The sequence below is a fragment of the Anopheles gambiae genome, chromosome 3 (assembly GCF_943734735.2).
Source record: "Anopheles gambiae chromosome 3, idAnoGambNW_F1_1, whole genome shotgun sequence".
NCBI lineage: Eukaryota > Metazoa > Arthropoda > Insecta > Diptera > Culicidae > Anopheles > Anopheles gambiae.
In genome coordinates this window covers 94,855,622-94,883,114 of record NC_064602.1, presented here as the reverse complement: position 1 = coordinate 94,883,114, position 27,493 = coordinate 94,855,622, and the positions used below count along the sequence as shown (strand labels likewise).

At 46.0% G+C, this 27,493-nt stretch overlaps 1 protein-coding gene across 13 annotated transcripts; it reads right to left on the bottom strand.

The window, feature by feature from the left end:
* Positions 1 to 609: 609 nt before the first annotated feature.
* On the bottom strand, positions 610 to 26,864 carry LOC1280580 (guanine nucleotide-binding protein G(s) subunit alpha). 13 transcript variants are annotated; one of them, XM_061662433.1, is made up of 12 exons: positions 26,762 to 26,864; positions 22,093 to 23,077; positions 7,853 to 8,493; positions 7,617 to 7,778; positions 7,419 to 7,515; positions 7,224 to 7,344; positions 6,956 to 7,084; positions 6,687 to 6,866; positions 6,465 to 6,589; positions 6,316 to 6,389; positions 6,079 to 6,225; positions 610 to 6,003 (listed from the first exon to the last, which is right to left on the bottom strand). In XM_061662433.1, the coding sequence occupies exons 3-11, from the start codon at positions 7,967 to 7,969 to the stop codon at positions 6,079 to 6,081; spliced, it is 1,152 nt and encodes a 383-aa protein (XP_061518417.1). In that variant the 5' UTR covers positions 7,970 to 8,493; positions 22,093 to 23,077; positions 26,762 to 26,864; the 3' UTR covers positions 610 to 6,003. The 13 variants fall into 13 exon arrangements, with proteins under 13 accessions (XP_061518417.1, XP_061518413.1, XP_061518414.1 ...); XM_061662429.1 differs by having other exon boundaries at positions 26,528 to 26,826; XM_061662430.1 differs by having other exon boundaries at positions 24,795 to 26,802.
* Positions 26,865 to 27,493: the final 629 nt, after the last annotated feature.

Below are 27,493 nucleotides of genomic sequence, written 5' to 3'. Positions count from 1 at the left end.
GCAACACACACGTGTTGCTAAAGGATGTTGCTTTACGATCTAAGTTAGCTGTGGGGTGGAGAGTGTGTGGATTTTTCCTTGATGTTAGGAGGTCGTCCGCGCAGCGACTACTACGATTTTGTTTTGCCAATCAGAATGATGCCACAGTACAGCGTGCGGCCAGCATATACATACACAGTAGTAAAGTAGGTACAGCGCAGCAGTGTTTTATGCTTCAATCATCACTTCCGAAGGTATGCTACACAACATGCACACCGGATATATGTTTGTGTGTGGGTGTGTGTGTGTGTGTTCTTTCCTCTTTTCCGTTTCATAGTTTTCCTAACAGTCCGAAAGCTCACGTGTCAACGACGGTCGGCGACAATTGACTAACACAGCAGAGAAGAAAGGTACGAGAAAGATGGTGGTGGTGGCGGGGTGTGTGTGCTAGGAAAGTAGCTGCTAAAGGAGAAGGCAGAAGAAGACATCTTTACAAGGGAGGGATGGATGGAGAGGAAACAGGAGAGCGTATTAGTATAAACGAAACCAAAAATAGTACATCTGTTGGTTGCATCTGTGATTTCATCTTTTTTTCTCTCTCTATCTCTCTTCTCTCTCTTTCTCTCTCACCTTCTTCTCCCTCACTAAATGTATATATATAGGTATATATATATAAGTTGTATATATGTATATGTATGTATATGTATGTGTAAACGATATACATTTTCATTTTTTGCTTTTTGTTTGCAGATTTACTACACCTTTCTTTTTTTTATTATTATTTTCAATGTAAATGGATTTCCCCGTTGCATTTTTATCTAGCCTGCCCCCATTTCCTGTTCGCATCCTTCACAGGACCGATCGGGTCTCAAGCGATTTTCCCCTTTAACTTCCTTCACTACCTTCACTGGCGCCGTTTTCCTTTTGTATGTTGGGAAATCTGAGCGATCGCTGGCTTGTGTATGTGTGTCTTTCTGTGAGTGAACGTGTGTGTGTGTATACTCATTAGATTGCCTATGCTTCTTTTTCGTAGGTTTTAGTGGTTTCCTCCCCTCCCCCTCCTATTCAGGAGGGAGCGTAGGTAAAATAAAAATAAAATAAATAACAATCACTGTTGTGTTGTGCACAGTTCGCCATATACTGTTTGTTTCACACCCACAGTTCACACCTACATTCATGTTGCATGACACGGCACAGGAGATACGCGGAAATGCAGTCGCAAAGACATGGCGTGGGGGAGGGGGGACCCTTCTACAACGAAAGAAACTGGTAACTAGATTGGTGTGTAAGTGTGTTAGTGAGTGATTTTTAATTAAATAATTAATTTGGTTATTATCTAGTTTGCGATGGCCGTTACTGGTTTTTGTTTGTTTGTTTGTTCAAAACTTAATATTAAATGTAACATAATAACAAAAAAAACTTAAGCTCTTTCCCCATTTCCGGTTCATTACATCCCGTCCCTCAACTCGCATATGCAAACGCAGTTTTAAGGTATTTGTTATGTGTGTGTGTGTTTGTGTGTGTGTATGTGCATTCCGTGTATCCTTGGGTGGGGTGGGTGGAAACACAGCTTAATGCCTTAATGGTTTTAAGAAAGGAATAACCCTATATGTACAAACTGAAATCGAGTACGACAGCAATCGCAAGTCGCACTACTAGAGACAGCTAAAACCAAAAAAGGCAAGAAAAACTAAACAAAATTAAAACATGTGTTTAAAAAAAATTGCTCCTACACTTGAAGATGGTAGTAGTAGGGCCAATGTCGCTCGCAAAATAAAACCCAAGACCAAGTCGCGCCAACGAAAAAGGATTAGCGAATGTAATTTCCATCATGTGTTGTTATTATTGCCACCGCTTCTCGACCGTTTCTTCTTTCGTTCGTATTTCACCTTATTTTGTTTTGGTTGCGATTTTGTTTTTTTGCGCCATTTATTTGCGTTACGTTTCTTCCATTACGTGTTACGTTTTTTCTCTCTCCCTCTCTCTTTCTTGTTCTTTGTTTATGTTGACTACTTTAACATCTATTAATAAACACCATTCATTGTTACTATCATTTCCGTTCAAATATTCTTTTTGTTTGTTTGTTTGTTTCTTTGTGTGTGTTTGTGTGTTTTCGTCTATTCCATCGATAAAGCTATACAAAATTGCCATCTGATTCTGATTGGATAAGTTTTGTGTATTTGTTTGCGTATGTGTGTGTGTGTGTGTGTGTGTGTGTGTGTGTTTTTTTTTTTAAGATGTTTTTCTTCTTGTTATGTTACACTGAGTTGTGATGCGCTTTCTAGTGGTTTTGTTGCTGTTGGTGCCAGTTTTTTTTGTTTTACACATCCTACACAGAACCATTTGATGATACCCGCATTACATACGTACACAAAGATGCTCCCACCACACCCCTGATCCACACCGTGCGCCGTGTTTGCTTTTCCGTTTCCTGTTTGCCTTCAAGGACACTGACCCCCGTGGCGCTTTCCGTCCGGGAGTTCGGAGGGATTGTTTTGTTAAATATTTACCTCGCCGTTATTTCCCGTTGCGGTCCATTTATTTGCTTGCCTCTCTCTCTACCCTACGACTTCCCGTGCTGCCCTTACGAGATTCTAACATATATATATATATTTTGAAACAACAACAAATAAAAACAGCAAAAAATAGAACACAATGATCTGTGTGCGTGTGTAGAACTGTGTGTAGAAAAAAAGAAATGAGAAACGAGAATATGGAAACCTCATTTTGTGATTAAAAAACGGAAACAAGTGTCTGTGTATAGGAAGGGGATCCTTGGGCTCCAGCTGACTTGGTTTCATGATTCGTACTGTGAATTGGATTATCTAAAGTCTTATCCTTTGATTCTGTCTCATCTCATCTTCATCATCTTTCAACTTTTTACAGAACGGTAAATAAACCTTTCAGCAATAACCTAAGAGAATTTTATTCTGTTTCAAAATAACATTTTCACTAGTCCGCACCTCTTGCCACACTGTGCGCATCCTTCCTTTTTTTCCTCCATGCACAACATTCTCTCACAACACCCACACACCCACCCACACACACAAACATTATCTCATCATTACATTTATCTACGTATTTTGCTAAAGCCACGCCACTCACATTACATCCCTCCCTCGCTCTCTCTCTCTCGTCGATCCTCTTCACTAGTTAGATTCCCTTCTGCACAACGTACACCCAATGCATGCAATGCTGCTGCTACTACTGCTCCTGCCACACCGATCCAGCTACTGTTGTAATCACACAACACAACACACACATCTATATGGTGAGACACGTTTTAAAAATCTACATTTACAGCGAGCGTACGTAGTAGTAGTAGTGGACAACTAAAACAAAAACGACGAAAAAACGCACCCACCCCTCGCGATCGCGATCGTATGCATGTGTTTGTTGTTTGTGTGTACTTCTACATGTTTGCGTTTTTTCTCTCTTCTCTTTCTGGTTATAATCTTTTGTTTGTTTTTTTTTTGTACAGAGTAGCAAAACAGAAATGTATTTTCTAATAACGAAACAAAATAAAATAATCATAACATAACAAGCAACTAACTCTTCCTTTTTACAACCCTTTCTCTCTCGACGAACCCTGCAGTTTGACTGTCAACAGATTAAAAAAAAAAAACTACAGCAACCCCTGTAACTTATATACGTGTATATCAAAAGAGACACACACCACGGCGCTACTCTACGGAAAGGAAGGGGAAGTAAAACATTGCAGCTAAAACTTTCTCTTTACCTAAAACAAAACCTATGAAAACAAATAACAAATTCCTTCTACAACAGAGTCCTTTCCTTCTTCGCGCTCGTCTCGCTCGCATATTACACGCATTACGCTTTCACGCGGTTGTGAGAGACCTACTGCTTTTTGCTCTCCCTCCCTCTTATTCTCTCTTTTTAAACATAAACAATAGAAGGTAGAGTCTTATGGCGGCGCATGCGGTGATCTAGAGTTAATACATAATTGGTTTTACTGTGTATATGTATGTGTGTATATGTATGTGTGTGTGTGTAAGTGTTGTGGGGGGAGAGGGGGGGGGGTGAGGGGAGAGTAGGACCGAATCTGTTTTCTTTTCCTTTCATACTAAACATTGCTTAGCGGCGTTGGACCAGGCCAGATTTAAAACATAACAACATTTTACCACAACGATACACACAACAGATGCGTGCGATGGGCGCGCCTGGGCTTACTAGCAAACAAAAAAAATAAAACAAACAAACAAACAAACAAAACGAACAACTATAAAACATGAGAGCGAAATACTGAAATTCCAACAGCTACGTTGCGATAGTATTACTAAATCTACATCCCTTTTCTCTCTTTTCCCTTCTTTCGTCCTATGTTGCTACCCAGTTCACAGAACAGTGTTGCACTTTATGTGTATGAGTGTCTGCGTGTGTGTGTGTTTCTATGTATCTTGATTTGCCTGCACAATGAAGCTTTCATTCTTTGCAACTACAATTATCTCTCTCTGTCTCTTTTCTCCTGCAGCCAACTGGAAGCTGTGAAGGGAGCAGCGTCACGAATCTCCTTTTTGCCTACACTGTTTTGCTTGTGTCGAGTGAGCTTTTACTGTTGTATGCTGGATGTGTGTGTGTGTTTGTGGAACGATTTCTTCTACTAAAGCATTTGCTGCTGCTGTAACGAATGGCGCCCTTTGGCGGAAGGAAAGTAGTGTATCGTCTCCACCCTTTTGCCAGCACATTTACATTTGCACACGCACCCGGAGCGCTCCAGGGTAACAGCTAACCCTCTCTGTACAGCGCGCCACGTTACGATGATCGGGCGGCGATGGCCTCTTTATAGTGAGTGTGTGTACGTGTACTTGTGTGGGGTGGGATTTGTTTGTTTCATAGTTACTTTTATCCCACTAAAACCTAATTCTACACCCACCGATTTTATTGCACAAAAGGCTTACCTAGCAGCCCTCTTCTTTTTGTTCGGCCTTCCTATCTCTCTCTCTCTCTCTCTCTCTCTCTCTCTCTCTCTCTGTCTATTTATCTCTGGCCGTGTTCGGTAGACACTTAGCAGATCAGCGAGAACATGAGAAACTGTGCTGTGGTTATGCGCGCGTCTGTTTTATCCGTTTCCGCCCGCCCACCCGATCAAGCCATTAGTTTACAAGGAGTGCAAGCCCTAAACCTTATATTCTTTCTTCTTCTCTTTTTCTTTTTACTTCTACTTTTAGATTTGGTTTAGTTCGTGGGTAGAGGGTGCGGGAGGATAATGTTTCCCCACTTGCGCTGCTTATCCTGCCTTGCTTGCAACCCTTGCAACGAGATACACGTGACATCTTTGTTTTGTTCTGCTCTTGCTCCTTCATTTTTGACTAATTTGCGCAATTCGACGGCAGTTGTTACTTTGTTGCTTCTAATGTCTCTCTTTCTCTCTGTGTATGTGTGATTGGAGGTGGATTTTAAATGTTTGCCTTTGTTCGAGCGTGCCCGAACAGCGCCTACTATTGATTGCACCACCACGCACACGCGTGTTCGTCCACAGGCTCCGCACACGATGCCATCATGGCCGAATCTTATTTTCCGATGGGGATGTTTTTTGGGATCCTTTTTGCCTCCCCCCCCGGTCAACACGACCCGGTTGACCAGTAAATGTCACCAGTTGGTGTATGTTTTCCGAGCAGCGGGGGGCTCACTGTGTCGTCGTTTGTTCGTCCAAACGTTGTTCGTTTGCGTGACTGCGCGCACGTGTTCAGAGCAACATTGGTGTAGTTGCGCGATCTCGGTGATCTTATGCATCTCTCTATGGAGGGTTAGAGGAGGGTGTGTATGTGTGTACTGTGTGGGATGGTTAGAGGCATGTGTATTCGTGTGGATGTGTGTGTGTGTGTGTACTTGTTTGTTGTGTGCTTATGCATGTTCCATTTTTTTGTTTTGATTAATTCCTAATCAAATATTTGTTTTATTATAAAATTAGTATAGTTTGGCTAGGTTTGATATTTGTTTCACGATAGACACAACTAAAATGAGACGACCAAGTTGCTGTTGTATCGAAATCATTAAGTATATCTGAAAAGACACAACAAAAATACGAATATAGTAACACAAACCGTTTAAAAGGACAGAAAGAAGATCCTTCCATACCTATAACAACTCATATTGTCGCAGATGCATCCGCTGAATGATGTCCCGACAATCGTTGAAAACTCTCTTGATGTTTTCCGTATCTACAGCGCAGGTAAAGTGTGGATAGCAGTAGTGTTTGCCATCGCCACTCGCTGTCGATATACGCTGCAAAAAGGGGAAGGGGAAGGGAAGAGGAGTTGAATTCAACATATCGTCGCAGTGTAGCATGCATCTCCCAACACCGTCCCAACTTACCAAAAACTCGTCCCTTATAAAATATTTTGCTCTAATCACTTCTGGATCCTCGCCCATTTCGCACACGGCATCGGCTGAAAGTAGGTGGAATGAACACGATATTAGTATGTGCTATGCGACACAGCCACACAGCAAAACCAGCATCCTACCTGGCGTCTGGTAACGGTTGAACTCGCCAAAGTAATCGGACAGCTTGCTCTTGCCTGCCTTTATCTTTTCGGCCAGTAAGTCTTGCTTGTTTAAAAACAATATAACGGATATAGTCCGTAACCATCTGTAAGGAAGAAAGAGCAAAAACACAAAAAAGCGCCACGTTATTGTTGCAACTGTCCACTGTGCAGCAGTACTTCCACCGCGTACACTTTGCTTACCGATTATTCCAAATACTTTTAAACAGATCCAGCGACTCCCGTAGCCGGTTTTGTGTGGGATCTTCGCGCAGGACCATATTATAACTAGAGCACGCCGTCACGAAGATGATTGCTGTGACATCGTTGAAGCATTGGATCCACTTACGTCGCTCGTCACGCTGCCCTCCGACGTCGAACATGCTGTTTTGGGTGAGGAGAAAGGGCACGTGAATGTGGGAATGTAAGCGCAGGGATACGGATTGCTGCCGGCTGCCGCGGGCACTACTTACTGGAAATTCACTTTATCAACCTGAAACCTAGTTTCGAAAATGCCAGAGGTTAGCACACGACATCTCAGGATATCCTGCTCGGTTGGAGTATAGTTAGGCTGCTTGATTTCACTAACACGATCCAGAAAGCTGGCGGCGAAAGGGAAGCAAAACACGAACACGTTAGTACAACATTCCGTAATTCAGCCGCACAGAGGTCAATGAAGAGCGACAGTGGCGTGGAACCGTTTTGAGACGGTGGCGCTTCCGGATTCCCCTGTCAACTTACTATTTAGCACAATCAATTAATTGATACTCGTTCGATCGCTCGTACGTCTGCTGGACACCGCGATCTTTCCACAGCTCCTCGGTGTGCTCGTAGAATTCCGGTGGATAATTGAAATCAGGCCCTACCAGGTAGAGTGAACGAAAAGAAGGGATTTAGTACGCGAAAAGAAGCATGTTCTAAGCTACGGCTTCTTACCTGACGCATAATCCTGAATGTAGTCTACCCGTGCCTGATTTTCCGGTTTCTCTAACTGAATAGGCGGCGTCAGTGTGCTCATTGCACCGGTAATTGTCTGTAGGTGGACGGGAAAAAGCAAATGAATTAATACTCCCGATCGAAGGCAGGGCACAAACAAGCATGGGGTAAACCGTTCTGTTTCCTCTCCCTACTCACCAGGATAGCATCACGAATGTTCTTCTTAATGTCCTCTATCTTCTGCTTCCGCTCACTGTCGGAAAACCCGTTCACGTGCAATATTCTCATCTGTTTCACGATGGTGGACTTGCCGGACTCACCGGCCCCGAGTAGTAACAGTCTGTGCGTCGCTCTGTACACCTGGAATTGGGAACAGCAATCGAGATAAGGGCGTTTTCCATCGACGCATCCCCATGCGTAGACTTCCCCCTCACCTGTTTGTCCTTCTGGAGTTGCCGCGTAATCGCATCGCTGCGCCGTTTCTGGCTCTTGGTATCCTCGGAGCTGTTCGAGTCCGACTGTTTCGATCCGGCTGAGCCGAAGCAACCCATCGCTGACCAGGGCGCCCACCAGCAGGTGGCACCGCCTTCCGGTGACGTATCGGGAGACTCGGCCCCCCGCGCTTCACCGTTGCGAGCCAGCGTCTAGATGGGGTGCGATGTTTCCCGAGAACCCTCCGTCTTCGTCGCTGCTGGTGCTGCTGCTGCTGGTGCGTGTGTGGTGGTGGTGGTTCTGGTGTTGTTGTCCGTTTGATGGATCTGTCTTGCAAAGCCCCCTTTTGGACAGCTACAACCGCTTCGTTGGGTGTGGATTGAGAACGTTTTCTGATTGAAGTTTCGGCTATTTCTTCAATCCGTTTCTTACTGCAAGTTTCAGTTATTAACACACCTTTAGCGTTTTGCTATCTATCCGATGTGCCGCATACTACCAATCGCACTTTCCGGCTTTACACGCTCATGTTTCGTGTGTCTTGTTCGTGAAGATCGGTGTAACCCTCCGGGACACTGCCAGAGGTTTGGGACTCGAGCAGCAACTACGGACAGCCGCAGACTCCGGTGTCTCCTCGCCTGATACTCTGAAACGATAAGAAGAATCGAAACATTAGAGTCACACAATCGTCGGAAATTGTCGGAGATTGCTTGTACATACGTGGATGTGTGTATGTGTGTATATGAAATTGTAAAGCAAGGTAGGAAGGCTACACACTGTGTGTCTAGATCACGCACGCTCAGTTCGAATTCTAACCGACGCTGCTGACGTTAGGAGAACCTGATGCACTTGTTAATGAAATGTGTGCACAACCTCGTGCCGGGCGCGCAAGTCTCTCGCTCTCTCGCTCTCTCTCTCTCGCTCTCTCCCTCTACGGCTGATTGCCGGTTCCATGTCGCCCTCCGTCCACGTTTCTACTACATCCACTTTGCTACTGGTTCTGGGCAAACGTTGGGAGTGGAAGGGAAGGAACCCGGAGTTTACACCCGTCATCGATTACGCGAAAGGGCTATCTTTTGCCTTTGCTGGGAAAGAAATGCGTGTCGGTTGCAGGTGGGGAGAGGTGAAACGAAATCGGGAAGGCGGCAACACCAGCACAAGGTACTTCACACGCGATCGGAAATGCGCGTAGACCGGACCCCGATGCCTTCTTAATGAACGGCCTGACGACGGAGCAGCGATGCGATACGAGGCGAATAATGTATCCGCCCCCGGGGGCACATGCCTGCAGGCGGTGCGGAGTACTGCAAAGCCTTTCGAGCATATGATATGGATACTATAAATAACAATATAATCGTCTCCAATTGTACCGTTCCTCTCGTTGCAGGTTCGAGGTGGTCATTCCAGGTACGAAATTATCAAAGGCTCTATATCGAACTATTAACCCTTCACTACATAAGACTTTGTAGATTTGTTACAAATCAATTGGAAATTTCATAAAACTAATAACACTGATTACTGATATCAAAGGAATGAGTAAATATTAATGGCATAAATTTATCTCCAATAAAATCAATCACTTTTAACACCTATTATTACATTTGTACTAAATTGTACTAAAAATTGTATCACGCAGAGAAGAACAAGACAAATACATAATTAACCTTCAATTACAAATGTTTAATGACCTTTGCAAATGTTTGCAAATCTCGAGCAAGAAGTTTTCTCAAAACATAGCTCATCTTGTCAGATTCGATTCGTTCACTACTTTGTCGCTGAACGATCAAAGGTGGCGATCAACGATTTATTAGTACTACCGAGCCAACTCGGTATATAAACCATGTTTCAAGTGCCATCTCCTTCAACAAGCCCGCTCGCACAGCACAGGTTTGTTTTCATATGCTTGTTAGTTTATTAGCTGCACTTCAAAATGCACTTCGGTGCAGTGAGTCGCACGAGTATTTAAACGCACACGATTCTGCCCACCCAACCCCTCCATTCCATCACCCACTCATCTAGCTATGTGTGGCCTGTGTTCCAGGAATTGAGCTACCCTCTTTTTTTTTAATAGTACACTTCAACCATGTTATCATCTCGTTTCACCACCTTTGGTTTCCTTCTCACCAGAGCTCTCTCTCTCTCTCTATCTCTCGTTTGCGCTATCTCGCTGTTCACACCCTCTCTCTTTCTCTCTTACTCTCACAACCTTCAGCACACATTTCAGCTATGATTTGCTTTGCAACAGTTGTGGTGCGCGAGCGGCATTTAGCTGCTGCTGCTGCTGCTGCTGTTGATAATTATGCAATGTGAGAAAATTTGCTCAGCGTATTATCAATCGTCGTATATCCGAACCGATTGTCGCTCGGTGTGTGTCTGTGTGAGTGTGTCCGCCATCGCCGCATCTATGATTATCTAGCACCTGTCTTTCATCCCGCTCCAGTCTCGCGTCTCGCCCTCCTTACTCCCCACTCTCCCTGCAATACAGGCCACTTTGAAGCATTGTGGCGTGGTGCTGGGTGGATGGAGCGAGGCGGGAGGCTTTGTGGTTTAGAATCTCACCTCCTCCCCCAAACCGCAAATGCCGCGTGTGAGTAGATGGAGTAGGAAGAAGCGACAAAACAAAAAAAAATACGCAAAGCAAAAACGCGCCACCGCCGCCTCCCGCGCGCTATCCGGACTATTTTCATCCGGTTTTGAAAACATCATCTTGGTTTGTGTGTGCGGAGCAGCGACAGCCAGTTGGGGCGTACACTTACACACAAACGTTGGCAGCATCGTCTCACACTCGAGACTACACCCCGCACACCTCGTCCCTTGAACCGAGAAACGAATGTGCGCGGACAACGATGATGATGATAATGACTGCTTTGGAGGGAGGTGGGGAGTTGTGGTGCGATGAGGTGAGCGGCGGCGAGTGCATTTACGCACAATTATTCTCGCCTTTCAAAAATGTGTGATTCACAAACAGGGGCACAAACAACACAAACAAAAGCCGCATCAACCGGATAGTAAGTGGGCGAGTCGAACAAAAACGTACCATTAAAAACCTTTGTTGAATAGTGGTAGGTACTGTTTGTTTGTGGTCGAAAGAGTAGGACTTGAACTCACATCCTGTGGTGTGGCAGAACAAGCAGGCTTGCACAGGACCATACGTTCAACACAACAGAGTGGGCGTTGCAAAATCGTTTGCTTTTTCAACGGACGTTGTTGTCGAATGAAGCGAATGGAAAGCGAATATTTAGAGCTTCACATCTACACGATTTACTACAAAACGGAAGTTAATGATCATTTTGAAATTCTTAGCATTAATTTTAAATCTTAATTTATGTTTTCATTACAGAACATAACTATATTTTCTCTCTTTTTTATATTTGAACATTATAATACACACCAACCGAGCCGAATTGACCGGTTTTGCCGATTGCAATTGCTACCATTACACTAGCCCATCATCGTAACGACGGACTGCTGATCATTGATTTGACCTCTTTTACTTTCGATTGAGTTATCGTGTTGACAACACTCACAGATCGAGCGAAGGTGGTCCCCGATTGCAAACGAGTCGAGTCACGCCAACTGTACAACAAATTTTAACCCACCTCCTGTTGCAGTTGCAAACAACTTTGGGTAATTTTCCGTACATTTCATTACATTTATTTCAAGCTGCAAATGAATAGAATGTTGCGAAAGGCCGCAACAATTACGTTACTGTGTTTGCCCCAAACATTCGATTAGACTACCGATTGGCTTACCGATCGTTGGTCGCGCACGGCGGAATTTTGCAAATTGTAACCCCGCTGGATCGGGTTGTGGGGGACACTGGAGCTCGCCAAACACTATCGTGCAATCATCATCACAACTATCGATAATTTGTCTCTAGCTTCCATTGCTGTCGGGCTCGCTCAAGCAGTACGCAAACAAATAGATAATTGCTGGCGGCAGTCTAAGCCAGAAAGGCACGCCATAGAATTCTATCCGACGGCCCCATTTGCCCCATTGCACACCTCTGGACACATTCGCCGGACGGACCTTTCTCCATCGTTTCTGGCGGCGTCCATCAGCACCATCGCTTTGCACATTCCAGTCCAGCAGCAGCAGCAGCGCCAGCACCGGGCTCGATTCTCAATTACACCTTCTCCCTTCTATTTGACAGCAATAGGGAGGAGGGGGGAGGGGGGCTATCACCGTGTTCGCTTGGATCATTCCTCCCAAGCAGTCACCTTACCCCTGTTACTACCACTATTCCACCACACACTGATGATCGACGGTGATACAGAAATGCACTTCGGTTCTTGATTAGCATTAATCGATAGGTCGTCGGGCAAGGCGAGCTGGGTGAAATGTTACATGATTCTTTCAATTTCTTTCTCACCCACCCGTGTGCCTCTCGATGGGGAAGAAGCACTGTTACGTGTGCCTGCTGATGGTTAGGTTAGGATTCCGCAGCCACATAACGAGAAGCAATTTTGGGGGGCTGAGCGCTTGTATATTTGCATTAAAATGGTTTCGTCCAATAATTATGCAGTGTTGTCGTAGGCAAAGAATCATTACCCATTTAGAGAAATGTAACAAAATTGCTACCAGCTAGTAAAGAGAGAAGGAATGATTGTCGTGTTTTATGAATATTACCAAAAGAAATGCACATGAATATTGCATTTTGTCACAACGAAATGGGAATTTTATGCAGCCAAACAAGAGGGCCGCTGTTTTGCACACATCAATGAAACCGGATGATCTATCATGGTCAGGAATGCATCCTTTCTCCTGGCTCAACTCAATTATTCACTCCACATCTCGGCCGATCTGTGTGCGCCGTCCGAGACAATACCCAACCCCGCCCAAAAGGGACGCTAGAAGCAGGGGGCGGGGGGGGCACAAAAACGATCATGCGCCACACACATACGACGACGACGACGGTCGCAGGGCAGCAAACTTGCGCGCCAACAAACCTGGAATGGAGACACACAGTTTAACAGTCTCGTCCATACGCCTTTCTCCTTTTCCTGCAGCCCGATTCGGTCTCGGTCACGATCGCACACTCAACGACAGAAGGGGAAGAGACCAGCGAGAGGGAGACGATTATGTGACCGGACTGTACAAGTCGACCGTGGACGATCATCGCCAATGCAAAACTGTCGCCAGCACGCATCTACGATTCCACCGACCATTCCACAATCCACAATCTTCCAATCGTGATCGAGCGGATGCCAACCGTGCTACCCTTCCCCTGTATATATCGAGTGGGCAGGCAAAGCCATCAGCAACAGTTTGCTGTTTTCGCCAAGACAAAAGACCGATCCCCTCAACCGACCGCAAACGATCCATCACACATCACCTTTCCATGCGACTGGGTGTAATACATTCATCCAAACTGAATGACACGATCATCGTGTGGTGTGCTGGTGGCCGCGATGTATTTGTCGCGGTTGGACGGCAGTTTAACTCAAGTCCAGTGAGGCAGAGGTGGGCAAAGCAGGTAAGGTGGCAAATATAATGTTAACAACATTAACACGAGCCCCGATTAAACGGTGTCCAACGTGCTGTAAAAGGGAAACCGGGCGGAAATAAACTGAGCTTTAGCGATAGAATGGACACCTGCACACAAGGCGATGGACAAACTTACTGCCCGAATCAACTAACGAAGCATTCATATTTACAAAACGCGCCGAAATAAAATTGCGAAACTATGTATGTAAGCACTGTATGATCTGTGGAACGAAACACAATGCTATTAGTTTTCCTGTGAAGTTTGGAAGCCAATTTTAGCACAGGAAATTACCCCTAACAGTATGTAAAATATTACCAAATTTCATCCAAAAATCCCGAAATCATGTAATATGTTGAATAATACATATTTTTTTCTTAATAAAATATTACAAACTACCAGGCTGCTCCATTGGAAGTTTGAAGATTCTAGTACGAATTTCCTTGTCATCTCATTTGCTCTGCTAGTTTTGATCACTTCTTCTGCTTCAATTACGAGCTTTCGCCGTATGTAACCTCACAACAATTTTAATTATTATTAGAGCTGACCTTTCGAAGTACAATTTTGAAGGATTCGTCAAAATCCGTCCATTTTTAAACGTGGCTCAAACGTGACTTTACTCAAGCATGGAGGTCATTGCCCACTGTGCACACAATTTGCCCCGTTTTTGGTATCTAGACCGAGCGGAGGGGGGGGGGGGGGTTGGGATTTCACTTCATAGGAAAATGGTAACAAATTCACCTTAAAATATCACAGTTAACCACAAAAGGAAAAGGAGTTCATTCATATACCAATAAAGCACGCGGGCGCGTTCATGACGATGCTGGGAAGGTGAAATTAAAAGGTTCAATGCTGCACGGCATACACAGCCAGGATGATGTCGTATACATGTTTTACCGCGAAAGTGGAAGTTATTGAGGTTTACGCTAATCAATTGCATTATGTGTTATGGAATGCTTCCGGATGGATGAAAGAAATAAGAGAATATGTATTGGGCCGTATGTTATTTATAGAAAAGGTCAGTTGTTTGTACTAAATGAACTAGAATGCTTCACTGTGCTTGAGATCGGATGAAAAAAACGGATTAAACAAAAAAAAAATTAATATTTAATAAAATAATAACTAAACTCATGAAAAGCTCTACAAAGCACAGTGAATCCCCCACCACAGTTGTTTCTTTATATGAGAGCGAATCCTTTGCTTTCGTTGAAACAGAACAGGATATAGAATTGAAAATCAATAATTAAAGAACTGAATTCAATCAGTAGCGGGCAAGCAAGTTACACACACACCGAGACTGTAATCTCATTTCAGTAACACACCACCGGCCGCCGCCACCACCAACCAACCAAAGAGAGTGTGCACCGTTCTAAAAGTGGCAAACGAACGCAAACCAAACGTTCGATTAATTATTCAACATTGCCCCCCCCCCCTCCCCTCCCCCCTTTCACGCAGTCGAGAACTCGCGGTACCATTAATCGAAAAATCAGATTCCCCGTAGCCATATTCCCGGTGCTCGAGAGAAACCGATCGCATGAGCTTTCACGCGAATCAATAGCGCAAAGGCATCCAGAGGCGCAATGCGCTAGGAAATGTTACAGGCCCGCGGGCGGACAGACGGGGGGGGGGGGGGGGGAGTGTCTCGAGTAATGTTGACCGGTAGATCTCGGACTGTCTTAAACTAATCGTTACGATTACAGCGCTTTTCGATTCATCCCAAAATATCATCCGCTGTGTCGTTCGTAACCCAAGCCAAGAAGCGTAAAGAAATAACGCAAAACAATACCATTTTCAGTTGTTCAACAAAAACATAATGGGACAATCGAGAAACAACACCCACGACCCACGAGCTAACCGTTGCCATTTTTCGCTCCAGTCCACGGACTGGTTGGCTGGCTGAGCGGTGTATTTTCACCTGCGTTCATTGATGAGCTTGGCGACACAGAAGCGGCGGTCGAGTTGGGTTTCTTGCTCTTTCTTGCTAACACTCGAACGCACACTCAAACCGAACACAACAGTGGAGAGAGGGATAAACGGAAGACAGTATGAGGGAAAAAGCTCCAAAAATAAATAGACCCCCCCCCTCCCCCTATGCTCCCACTCACCCCAACCCCGCTCATTCAAAATTTGCGTCCGTACGAGTGATGTACGTACGTTACGTCACCAAACACGACCACCACCACTCACCCACCCAGCCTAACCGCAAATGACGACATGGGCCTCACAAGAATCGCTAAGAGATAAAAGATAATTTTTATCGTCATCGTGCCCCAGCGTGTGTCTCTAGCTGGTTGGTTGGGGGAAGTGCACTATTCTTCCCATTCGTGCCCGGGCTCAATTCGGTCTGATTGCGTACATGCACGCCAAACTCGGGGCCAAAAGACGTGGGCTGCAGATACCTCACACTGTTCTGAGACTGACGTTTTGCTGAGCCGTCCAGGAAGGAAGGAGCTATAAAGTATGGCACAGGTGTAGTGGTAGTGTGGTGGATATCTTTTTTTTTTGTTTTTATTGCTCGCTGTCCGGCCGAAGAGATGGCAGAATGGCAGCAAAAACATATCCAATCGATATGTGTTAGTACTGCAGGACAGACAGTAGAAACAGTAGAAGAGACAGAGAGGACACAGCGAGAGAAATTAAATTGCTGGTAAAACAGGGAAGGGAAAGAGCTTAACAGATGTTGTTTCTGGGCTTACCTGGCCCCGCGCGAATCCGTCAAAACCCGCCGCACACCTTAATCGGCCTTAAGCGGCCAACCATTGAGCCTCCGGTTATCAACCGAGGAAAAGGGATCAATGGGCAGGCGGGGGCACATTGGGACGAATATAGTAGCAGCAGCAGAAGCACGGGTCGAATTCCCCGTTCCGTACCTCGTAGTACATAGCAGCGGCGGTGGCAGCAGCAGCAGCAAATGAGACGTAAGAAAAGCGTGGGAAAAACAACCCCGTGGCTACATGGTCGGTGAGTGGGTTGCTCTTTTTTTTTTGTTGTTGTTGAATGGGGGAGGGGGAGTTGCGGGGGAGTTGATAGGTTAATCCGGGGGTGGTTGGGGTTGTTTTTTGGCGGCGCGTGGATCATATTAGGTAGAAGCATTTTATTATACGCCCAATTATTAAATAAACATTGTTTCTCAGTACTGCCGTGCAACAGCAGATGGTGCCGTGACTAGGATATACAGTTGTAACAGTTGAGTGAAAATTGGAAACCTCCGAAAGCCTTGTTTGTGTGTGTGATTTTGCTTCAACGTGTAATGCACACTCTGGATAGACTTTTTCCTATTTCTGTTTTTTTTTTCGAAAGAATCATTAAATCCCACCCCCCATCGGGTCATTTGGACCCCCCTCCACAACAAGGATATAGTGTGCATTGGGTTGAAGGTTCGGAATGGATTCTCGGATTTCTCGTCTTTTCTCCAATCACGATTGCTTCCTTCCTTCCTTTTCAACGACGACGGAGCCTTTTTTTGTGCGCCTTTCGCCCTAAGGCACCCGAGCTGAGAGTCGAGAGTAAGGGAGAAAAGCTGCCTTTTTTTGTTGCTTGGTGGTGGATGGATGAAATGGTGTGAATGAGAAATGCCCAAAATCATGGGTCTCATGCTTCAATGTTATGAAATTCTTACCACACAAACGAACCACAACAAAATGCATCATTGATTCGACCTTCGTCTCTATATGCTGCATGAATATTTCAGGCACTATTGTGAGCAAAGCAAACGACTTTGTAACGTAAAAGTTCACACATTAGAGACCATCAAACCATTTCTAAATTGCAGCCAAAGAAAGCGACCACCAAAGTCTAGCCAGTTTCAACACGTCATTGCAAGCTTATCATCTGTGATAGCACCCGCCCACACACAAACACAAACACTCGTGTGTGTGTGTGTGTGTGTGCGCGCTTGTTAGTCATCGGTGCCAATGTGCCAAAGTGAAGCTCCGTCCCTATTAGACCGTAAATTTGACTATCGGGGACCGTTGCAGCACATTTCGTGTAAAACCTGTTCGTTATCATTGTTTCGACCTCGACGTCTTGATTGGATGGCAGCAGGCGTCTGGGCAATGGCATCGGGGAGGTGACAGTCGTCGCCAACATGCAAACAATAACAACAATGATCACGGTCGAAAGTTGGACGGACCCTTTCGAACTGCGAACCAGCTAGCAGATGACAATTAGCAGATGTGCTGCGATGCAGTTACTCTCCCTGTCCAGCAGCCAGCTTTGAAGAAAGCATTCATTACCGCGACTCACAGCTATTTACAAAGCCATTAGCATCGCGTATTATAATCCAGATGTTACCGGAATCAATGATTCATCCCCTCCACGCACAACAAATCCAAAGACCAAGGGTGAGAATTAATTGTTGTCCAATATTTAAACCACCCCCTCCCCCTTTCCTTGTTTTCAAACAACAACCAGACACAAAGCGTATGAGAAACGCATGTGACAACGAAACCAATCAAACGGCATTTTTGTTTTTTCTTTCGGAAATTGTTCATCATTGATAACAGGAGAGGACACTAGATCGGGTTGAAGGTGTTATGATTTGCGAGGTGTGACTCATGTTTATGGATGTTGTTTGCAAGTCGTTTTGGGAGTGTTTTAGCAATGCATGATTCACACACCAGTTTAAGTTCCTCCGGTTGTATGAATTGATAAGAAAGCCATAAAAAGCATTTAAATGATGCATTTAGCACTGCATATTGCTTGAATTTCGTCGCTTAAAAAGCTCAATCAATAAACCAAGATTGACACATAATTAATGTTTAATATGATAATAGATAAATAATATATCCGTATCTAGCAATACTTATGCCGGTAATTACATTCCACTCTGTACATCCTAGTGTTAATTGAAACCATAAAACAAAATATTAAATCTACCAACCACTAGGCGTCTCCATAAAGTTCTCCAAAAAAAAAACGAAAACACATGAAGTCCTAGCGTCAAACACGAAGTTGTTTCCAACAAGGTGTTGTATTTACACCGCGTAGCAATCAATGTGGATTGGACCACTCTGAACAACATAGATCGAAGCAAAGAAAAAAAGCTATCAATATCATCGCTGAGTTCAGCAGTCAGTTGATTGGCCCATCGAGGAGGAGAGTATCCAGGAGTTTGGGAAGCTTTTCGGGAAGCACATTGGCACATGCTGGAGATCAACTCACCCGTGTGTTGTAACGCTCTGCCTCTGAGTTTATGATCTACTCAGTGTACCAGGGTCGTGAGCAGTTCCTGCTAATTCAATCTTCTAGCCTTTAGCTCTCTCTCGCTCTCATTCTCCCTCACTTTGAAGTCAAGTTTTATAAATCCTCAATACAGGAGACACAGTGTACACAACAGCACACACACACACACGCAACGACGAAGCACTTTAAGGCTAAACAAGCAACAGAGCACCCTAAAGAATGGTCGCTGGTGCTTGAGCAGATGCAATTAGTGTGCTCGTCCGTCTTTTACGTACAACTCTCCCCCTTGCGTTGCGTTGTGTGTGTGTGTGTTGAATCGGGAAGCTATACTCACACACAGGCTGGCACACATGGGCTGAACACAGGCGAGCAACTGACCAGCAGGGCTGGAAGAAGAGCCACACGATTCAATCTCCCACAAATCACCTTCCTCCTGTAAGATCGAAGCGAGGGAGGGGTGAGATAACCGCGAAAAAGATAGACGGGAGCGCGAGCGCGCACACACACACACACACAGGCACGTGCGTGATCAAGCTCTTTGCGTTGCCGCGGAAGTTACCTTGAGAGCGATAATGGCTGGGGCGCGTTACTGAGAAAGAGAAGCGCTCTAGTACATCGGTTTTACAGCCTTCTCATGGCCAGTGTGAGTGTGGGGCAGTGTGACACGATATGACTGGTAGTTATTTGATACAGTTTAACACAAAAAAATCCTCCAATTTGTGGGATTGCAAACACAGCTAGAGGAATTATGCTCCCCACTCCGTTCTCACCAAACAATAGCCTGAAGGAGACATATGGAAAACATCTCACCTACTCAGATTCTTCATCTCATTGCAACATGTCTCTCACTACGGTTACATCTCACTGCTGCTGCTCTCTGGTCGTTGGAAAAACAGAGCAACCAACGTTTGGAAGGAAAACTCACCCTCACTCACTATGGAACGGGAAGCATCGCTTTCCTACATGAGAAGAGTACTCTGGCGAGGTGCCACCGGAGGCATTGGTGCTCTTGTGACTCTTCGGGATAGTATGAATTTCCTACACGCTGGGGAGAGCAAGCTTCTCTGAGAACGGAACCAGTGTGTCCTTTTTGACAGGATAGGCCTCTCTCCTGCCACGGGAAAAGTTGGAATGGAATATCTTGCACACAGGAAGGAGGCAAGGCGATATCTTTTCTGTCTTTTTTAGATGCTTGAAGCCCAACTAAGATATATGTTTGCCACCAAAAATGTCCTATTCTGTGCATTGGACGGCTGCAGTCGTCTCCAAGAGTGTGTCCAGCAGGAAACATTCCAGCACACTCGAGCGCTCTGGAGAGGTATACACACATACACAGAGAGGAAAAACTGCTCTTTCAGTGTTGGGTGGATGTTTGGGGAGAGCAGCAAGCCAGAGCAAGACTGAAGAAGAGACATTAGAGCCAATTCTCTTGCCGTTCCTGCCATATTCCAGGGATGGAAAAGCATGGGCCACAATAAAATGAGGTCCTTTTTTTTTGGGTGGGGGGAGGCCGCATTCGGTGTGCCCCGAGAGACCAGACACTCATTGGATGTTGAGAGTGAAGTGTGAACGAATCACAGTGGTTCCTTCGATGATCTTCCATGCCTGGTGTAGTGCACGCTAAGCTTATGCATACAAACAGGCATTCCCTCTCTCTCTCTCTCTCTCGTTTTCAACCACACACAACCAGGCATACAGAGGCACAGTTAAAAGCACATTGTTGCTGGTGGGCATTGGTCACCTATTGCTCACAGGAAGCCGTAAGACTTCAAGGACTATAACATGTTCAGCGAAAGCTCTTCTGTTTGCATTTACATTTTCGGCCAAATTCTATGAAGTAACTTTACGGGGCAATGTCTTAAAATGTCCTTAAATGTCCTAAAAATAGGAATAGTATGTAAAAAAACCAAAGGATACTAAACAGCCCAAAGAAATGTACAACACCGCTCCCCCCAAGCAGTCCAGAAAGTCGATTTTCAGAAGGTCAACGTACGGGGCGACACTCTTGCCATCCCAACTTCTACTCTTTGCTTGTTTCTCTTCACTTTCTCCCAATTCTCTCTCTCTCTCTCTCTTTCTCTCCCTTGTTCCTTCCCTCTCCCTCCTCACCATCAATCTCGCTCTCCCTTTCCTCCAATTGCTCTGTTGCTTCAAAATGTTCTAATCGTATTGAGCCGTTCTCTCCCGCTCTTTCCCCCTTTTCCCTCTGCTCTTCGCATTTCCAAGGGTGACTTATGGATGGTTTAAACAAAAAAAGAAAAAAGAAGAAGAAAAAAACAGCCACCGGGTGCGCAACCTGGGAGCACAGCAGAGAGACCCTTTTTTATAGCCCCTCCTAATAGTCGATAATAATTTTCTATAAAAAGAATCGTAAAAGCTTGGACAACTTCACACAGGCGGCGGCAACGGCGGCAACAAAAACACGGCAATAAATATTGATCTCGCGTTGGTCTCGCAAAAGGAAATTCCTGGCGGTGGTGGTGATTGCAGCGCGTCGGTTTTGGGAGAAGCGTTTTGGGATGTCTTTTTCGCCGATTAGCTGGCGAGCATGACTAGTACAGTCTAGTGATGTGCTTTCTGGAGCGCACCCACGAAGTCGTTCCAAGTCCAACTATTGTAAGTATGATTCGGAATTTGAAAAAAAAAATGGGAACCCCTAGTTCCGCCCGATGTCAGAGTCATCCGGAGTTGTCCGGAGTTGTCCGGCGTCGGGTGGAGTCGTCCGGAGTCTTCCGGAGTCGTCCGGAATCGTCCGGAGTCGTGGGGAGTCGGGTGGAGTCGTCTGGGATCGTCTGTAGTTGTCCGGAGTCAGGTGGAGTCGTCCAGAGTCGATCGGAGTAAACTGGTACCGTCCGATGCAGTGTGCTTGTGATCAGGCAGTTCATTCCGTTGTGTTTTTGTCTTACAGTCTGCCTGTACTTCGTATCCAGGCGACTCCCGATGACTCCGACTCCGTTCGACTCCAAGCGACTCCGGACTACTCTGACTCTGGGCTACTCCAGGCGATTTCCGGACAACTCCAGACGATTCCGAACGACTTCGGGCAATTCCGGACGGCATCAGACGATTCCGAACAACTCCGGTTATAAGATGGTTCCAAAATTATTGGAGTCGAATCGAAGTCGACTCCGAATTTTGGCCAATTTTACCCATCACTAGTACAGACTACGGACAGGGACTAAGATAATCATTCCGTAGTAGGTGAATTTAAGTTTTAAAACAAGTTTAAAAGAAAAGCGAAATAATAGTACCGACGATTCTACCATAAGTTTCCGTCAACTCTATTAAATTTCCAGGTGGAAAGATATTGCATTATTTATTCTGTTGATTTGCAGCTAATCGAAACCAAAATTGCTCTTGCATTATGTCTTACGCCTCAAAATCGACGCCGTATAATCAGGAAACGGGGCCTTAGACACGTAAAATGCTATATATACTTTCGCTTAAGGTAGTTAACCCCTTAGGGTAGTAGTTAATCAACAACGCGTAGTTAATCCAATTCCAAGGAATGTGTTTCAAGGACTTGAACCTATTGCTACTTAGAGGCGAATAACAAACGGTCACTTTTAAAATTACCTTCTTTTACTCGTCTCAGGATACGCGTTGTTGACCGCGCTTTGCTGTTACTGTGTTACTCGAGGATTATTCCTGCCTGGTTAATTACTACACAATGGTGGCCAATTGCTGTTGCGTTGTTTGTGAGGTATATCTCTCAACCGGATTGCAGGCTGACGATCGCGGCAGAGGCTCGTAGGGACAGCACACACGGAAACGGACGTGTTTCTTCTTCTTCTTCTTCTTCTTCTTTTGCTAATTTTTCACACACTTTAAGCTTACTTTTACACTGCACTGTTAACAGCACGTCATCTTTTTTTTCTTTCTTATTATTAAATTACAACATTACACTTTCCACCCACACACACACACGCACTAAATCGGTACACAATAGTAAAAAAGCAAACCTCACACAGTAGGCAACACAACACAAACACACTCTGGGGGATCGATCAGGGACGATGGTGCGCGAGGCCGTTTTCTTCCCAAAGTAGATGTCTTCAGGAGGAAATCCTTCGGGCGCTTGGTGCGCTCGTTGCCCCGGTACCGTGTCCCGTCGTCAAGAGGAAGAAGCTGCAAAGCAGTGAAGTGTTACATTTGTGGCCCTGCTCCCCGTTTACCAGGGTAGAAGCCACAGGACACAGGACACTACACACACACTCACACACTGTCTCACAATCGAAAATAAAAGGCAAAAATCAAGGATGACCACGTTTAGGGCCGCTTTTCTTCGCGTTTGACAGCAGCAGCTAGCTACCGGTTGCTATTGATTCGCTCTCTCTCTCTCTTCCCCCGGGGGCCGCCCACCTTCTGCAAGAGTAGAGCTGGGGTGTGTTTCTTCTTCTCCTTTTTTCCCTATCTGGTAGTGTTGCACACACGCTCCTCGCCTACTGTTTGATCGCACGCACACACACACACACACACTCTCCTCGCTAGGAGGCTAGGCAGGAATCAGAACGTCGGACAGACAAACACACACACGCACGCACGCACTGCACACTGCAAGCTGCAATAAAAAAGGGAGGAGGGGGAAAGGAAATTGTTAACCGAAAAGAAAAGGTGGCAAAATTCACAACAGCAAAAAAAAAATCACGTAAACAATGTATGAGCGAAAGACCGCACACACTATATTCACACAAGTTTGTCACCGGAATACAATCTTGCTAGCAATTAGATTTTTTTTCTCTATTTTCCGTGGAAAATCACCCTTGGTGAGGTGAGAAGGGCACTGGTTGCACACATTCACACAAACAAACATACACAAACACGGCCACGCACAGACAGCTGCTGCCGCGGCTGGTCGTTTGACTTTTCGTGAGTTTTCACGGGTATGTTTTTCTTTGCTTGAACCAAAAGAAAGCATTCCTTAGCTGACTATCTCGCGACAACTCAGCGTGACCTTACACACTAAAGTTTTTCCTCCCCCATTTTCCCCGTGTGAAGCAGCGTGCACTTGCTCCAGAGGAAAATTCCCTAACAAAAGCACTGCCGAAAAGCGGAATACGCGAAAACCCGTTTTCACGCCACGGTGAGTCACGCGCGCGCCGCTCACTACGCTCGTTGGTTGGCTGGAGGCCTTCTCACCAGCAGCTCACCAGCAGCTCACTCGTTACAGCTTCGCAAAGCTCACGGTCGCACACCAGTCAGCAGAACCAGCCATCCCCCCCTCTCCAAGTTTGTATGTGTGTGTGTGTGTGTGTGAGTGTGTGTGAGCGTTTCGTGCACACACTTTGCTCGTGATTTTCACACGCGCAAACATTCACAACGTTCACACGCACGCCGCTGTTACTCTACGGTACAAACAGTAAACTGCTGGGTGCCCGTCTCACTTCCCCACCCTCTTCGCAGCACAAGCACCAAACTTTGTCTCACTCGCTTGCTTTTTACATCGTTAGCACAAAACAACCCTCCTTTTTCTAGGGGGACAAAATACACACTTTGTCATCCACTTTGCTCACGGGAACACCTTGCACAAATACACACACACACACACATACACAAACAGACACACAGAGACACCCAGGCACACACATCCAAGCATGCAACATTTGGAGGACAATTTTAGATTCTTATCGAACGATGCAAAAGACTTTTGTTCTCACTCGCTTTGCCATTACTTTTCTCACTTTGGGACGTTCCGATATTCACAAGAGTGCAAAGCAAAAAGGCCACACACACACACACACACACTGGGTGCTAAGAGGCGCCTCAGCCTCCCTTTCTTTACCCAAAGCGCCAAACCGTTCCTCACGAGGGGTGCACACAGGTGGTGTCTTTGCTTCGTGCACAGCTTCCCATCGACTGCATCTCGCAACCACTGAGACGGGGCCTGCTGGTATTGTGTTTTTTTTTTGCTCGATGGGTGGGGGGGGGGGGAGGGGGATTTGAGCAAACCATTTCTCACACTCCCACACACACATACGCGCGCGCACAGCGATGGGACACACACGAGAAAGAATAGGGCACAAACACACACACACACACACACGCGGGGACATGCAAACAGCTATTTCCAGAAGGCGCATAGAATCTACTACTACTACTACTACTACTACTACTGTTGGCTCCCGTCTTTCAAAAGGAACGGAAGTGGTTGCCCATTTCACCCCTTCGTCGAATAGGGCGGACGAGGCCTTTCGATTACGATGGCAACAACGGGGCAGGAGGGGGCAGGAGGGGGGGGGGGTTTAGTAGTAGGCGCTGAACGATTTCCCTATGGGCACCTTCTTTGCTGTGTGAAATCCATGACGACCTTTACCCGTTCGATCGAAGGACCCCAACCCAACAGGGCGAGAGCGATTCATGGGAGAGCACCCGACACATAGAGAGAGAGAGAGAGAGAGCGCGTGAGCATCGAAAACAGGCACGGGGCGAGAGCGAGTTCGAACCTCCCTCCCCCACCCGAGGGCGAAGAGGCACAAGAACATCAAGAGCTATCAAAATTGATTTCGCGAGCCGCGGACACTCCTCGGTAACCGGGGGGAGGGGGAGGGGGTATTTTTCCAGCCCAGCTTCAACCCCGCCGCGGTCGTGCTTTGGGGCCGTTTTCACGTTACTGTACAGCAAACGTTCACGAACGAAACTTTCACGGTCAAAGCGTGTAAGAATTGGAAAAAGTCGTGCATCACACACACACACACAGTCAAACACACGCACGGAATACACTGAATGCGCTCTCAGTGACACCCTGCTTTGGAGACGCCTGTGCCGGAGCTGGAGCTTAAAATTCTCCTTCTGTGTTCAAGGAGGTGCAGGGGGGGGGGGGGTATTTTTTCCCTAACCAATCACCCTCCTGGCTAAACTACTGCAACTACTGTGTGTTCGATCTCAACACCCACCGCCGCCGTAATAACATTTTTCTTTTCAGTGTTGATTTTTTTGTTTCTTTTTTGCCTCGAAATTAGTACCAACACATTCGCTCTCTTTCTCTGCCCTGTGTGGTGTAAGCACTGTTACCACTACCAACAGTTACACCAAGCGCACTGGCGCACTACTACTACCAGTACTAATCGTGTGTGCGCCTGCTGCTACTACTCTCGCTCCTTTGCTTACACACACACACACACACACATGCTCACTCGCAAGCAGCATTTTAGTACGTGCACAGCAAAACTGTGCGCGCTCGCTCTCTCGCTCTTTCTCTCTCTCTCTCTGTACGTCCGTGCGACAGCGCTCTCTCCCTCTCACGGTCAAGTGCGCGCGCGGGCCCTCTCATATACACACGCTCTTTCTCTCTCACTCTGTAGCGCGTTAGCGTGTTGGCTCTCTCTCTCTCTCTCTTTGTACTGCTGCTGATTTTATTTTGTTCCAAAAGGTCGTGTGTGTGGGTCTGTGTGTGTGTTTTTTCCTGCTCGCCTACTTCCACTTTGCACGAATTTTCACGGGCTTGCTAGAGCTGCGGGTGCGCTGGAGGTTTTACTGCTGCACGGAGGGCAAATCACTACCCCACCCTCACCATCCTTCTTTTTCACCCCCATCCCGCCCCAGACAAGGGGGTTGAAGTTGTTCTTTTCCTGCGATTCCAGTTGTATTCCACCCTTTAACAGCCCACCCCACATCGTAACACGGGTGATAAATTACGCACACGAAACAAACACATACACACACACACGGCAAAGGTGCTGCAGCAGCCAGAGCAGAGACAGACACACCTGTAATGTCGTGCAATAGCTTGCACGAACGCACGCACGCACCTCTCTCTTTCTCACGGGCACACAAAAACACACACACACACACACACACACACGTACGCACACGGTAATACAAGGGGCCCTATGGGCGCTTTTCGATAACCACTTTTGCGACGGGGTTTCTTCTCCTTTTTTGCTCTGCACCACCCCGTGTGGGTGGGTTGCCAAAATTGAAGGGGAGAGAAAGGAGGGAGGTGGTGTTGTGACCAATGTTTCTTCCACACAGTGGAGAATCCCTTTTTTATGCCGTTCTGCTGATGGTGTACCTTTCGTACCACAGGACAGGAACAGACACACTCACAGGAACCGTTCGTGCGTGTGTGCGGCGCTGACGGGCGTTGAACGGAGTTGGTGGGGGGAGGCAGGCGGGCGGACGAGGGTGCTCCAGCAACGAGAATTTCGCTCCAGGCACGAAATCGTGCACACACACACACGCACACACACGGTACGAAATGGCCGGGGGGATTGTGAATTCACCGTGCGCGAAAAGTAATACACACCCTCGCAGTAGGCAAAACTCTCTGCTGAATTTTGCGATTGCAGTGAAAGCTCGCTTATCCGGGGGTGGTCGTGTATCGAAGGCGGCAGGTTAGCTCACGGCAGCCTGGCCTGTCACGAGATCTGTGGAAAAAGTGATGGCAAAGTAAGGGTGGGGAGTTTTTCCCGTGCGACCATTTTAGGGTAAAATGGGTAAAACGTGTTTTGCACAAATTTCGGACAACAGGACAATAATGCTTAAAAGGGAAAGGTGCATTTTATTGCTTGAAAAGCAATTGCTGAAAATTGTTAAGCTGTAAAAACAGGACGGGCAAGCAAACGTCAAATGTGACACCCTTGGCCTGGTTGCCAGCTGATTAGTTGTTTTAGTTTGTAAAACAAAAATATTCAGTATTTTTCCAATTTTCTTCGAATTTCACGTTCCTGTTTGTAATTTAAAATTCTACTTAATTTTATTGTCCTTCATTACGGATCTTAAGAAATAGAATAAATAAAAAAATGAAATCCAGGGGCATTTTCCATAGTACTTTTTTTGAAATTTTCACTCTTTAATCAACCTGTATCACTACTGGACTTGACTTTCAGTGACTTGCTGATTAAATGTAGCAGGATAGTCAGTCCTACATATGGGGGCACGACCCATTCGGGTCTTGAGTCCATGACGGGCATGTTGATAAGTCGTACGAGTTGATATCTGTACCACCAGACTGGTCCATTATACTTAACTACAGGTA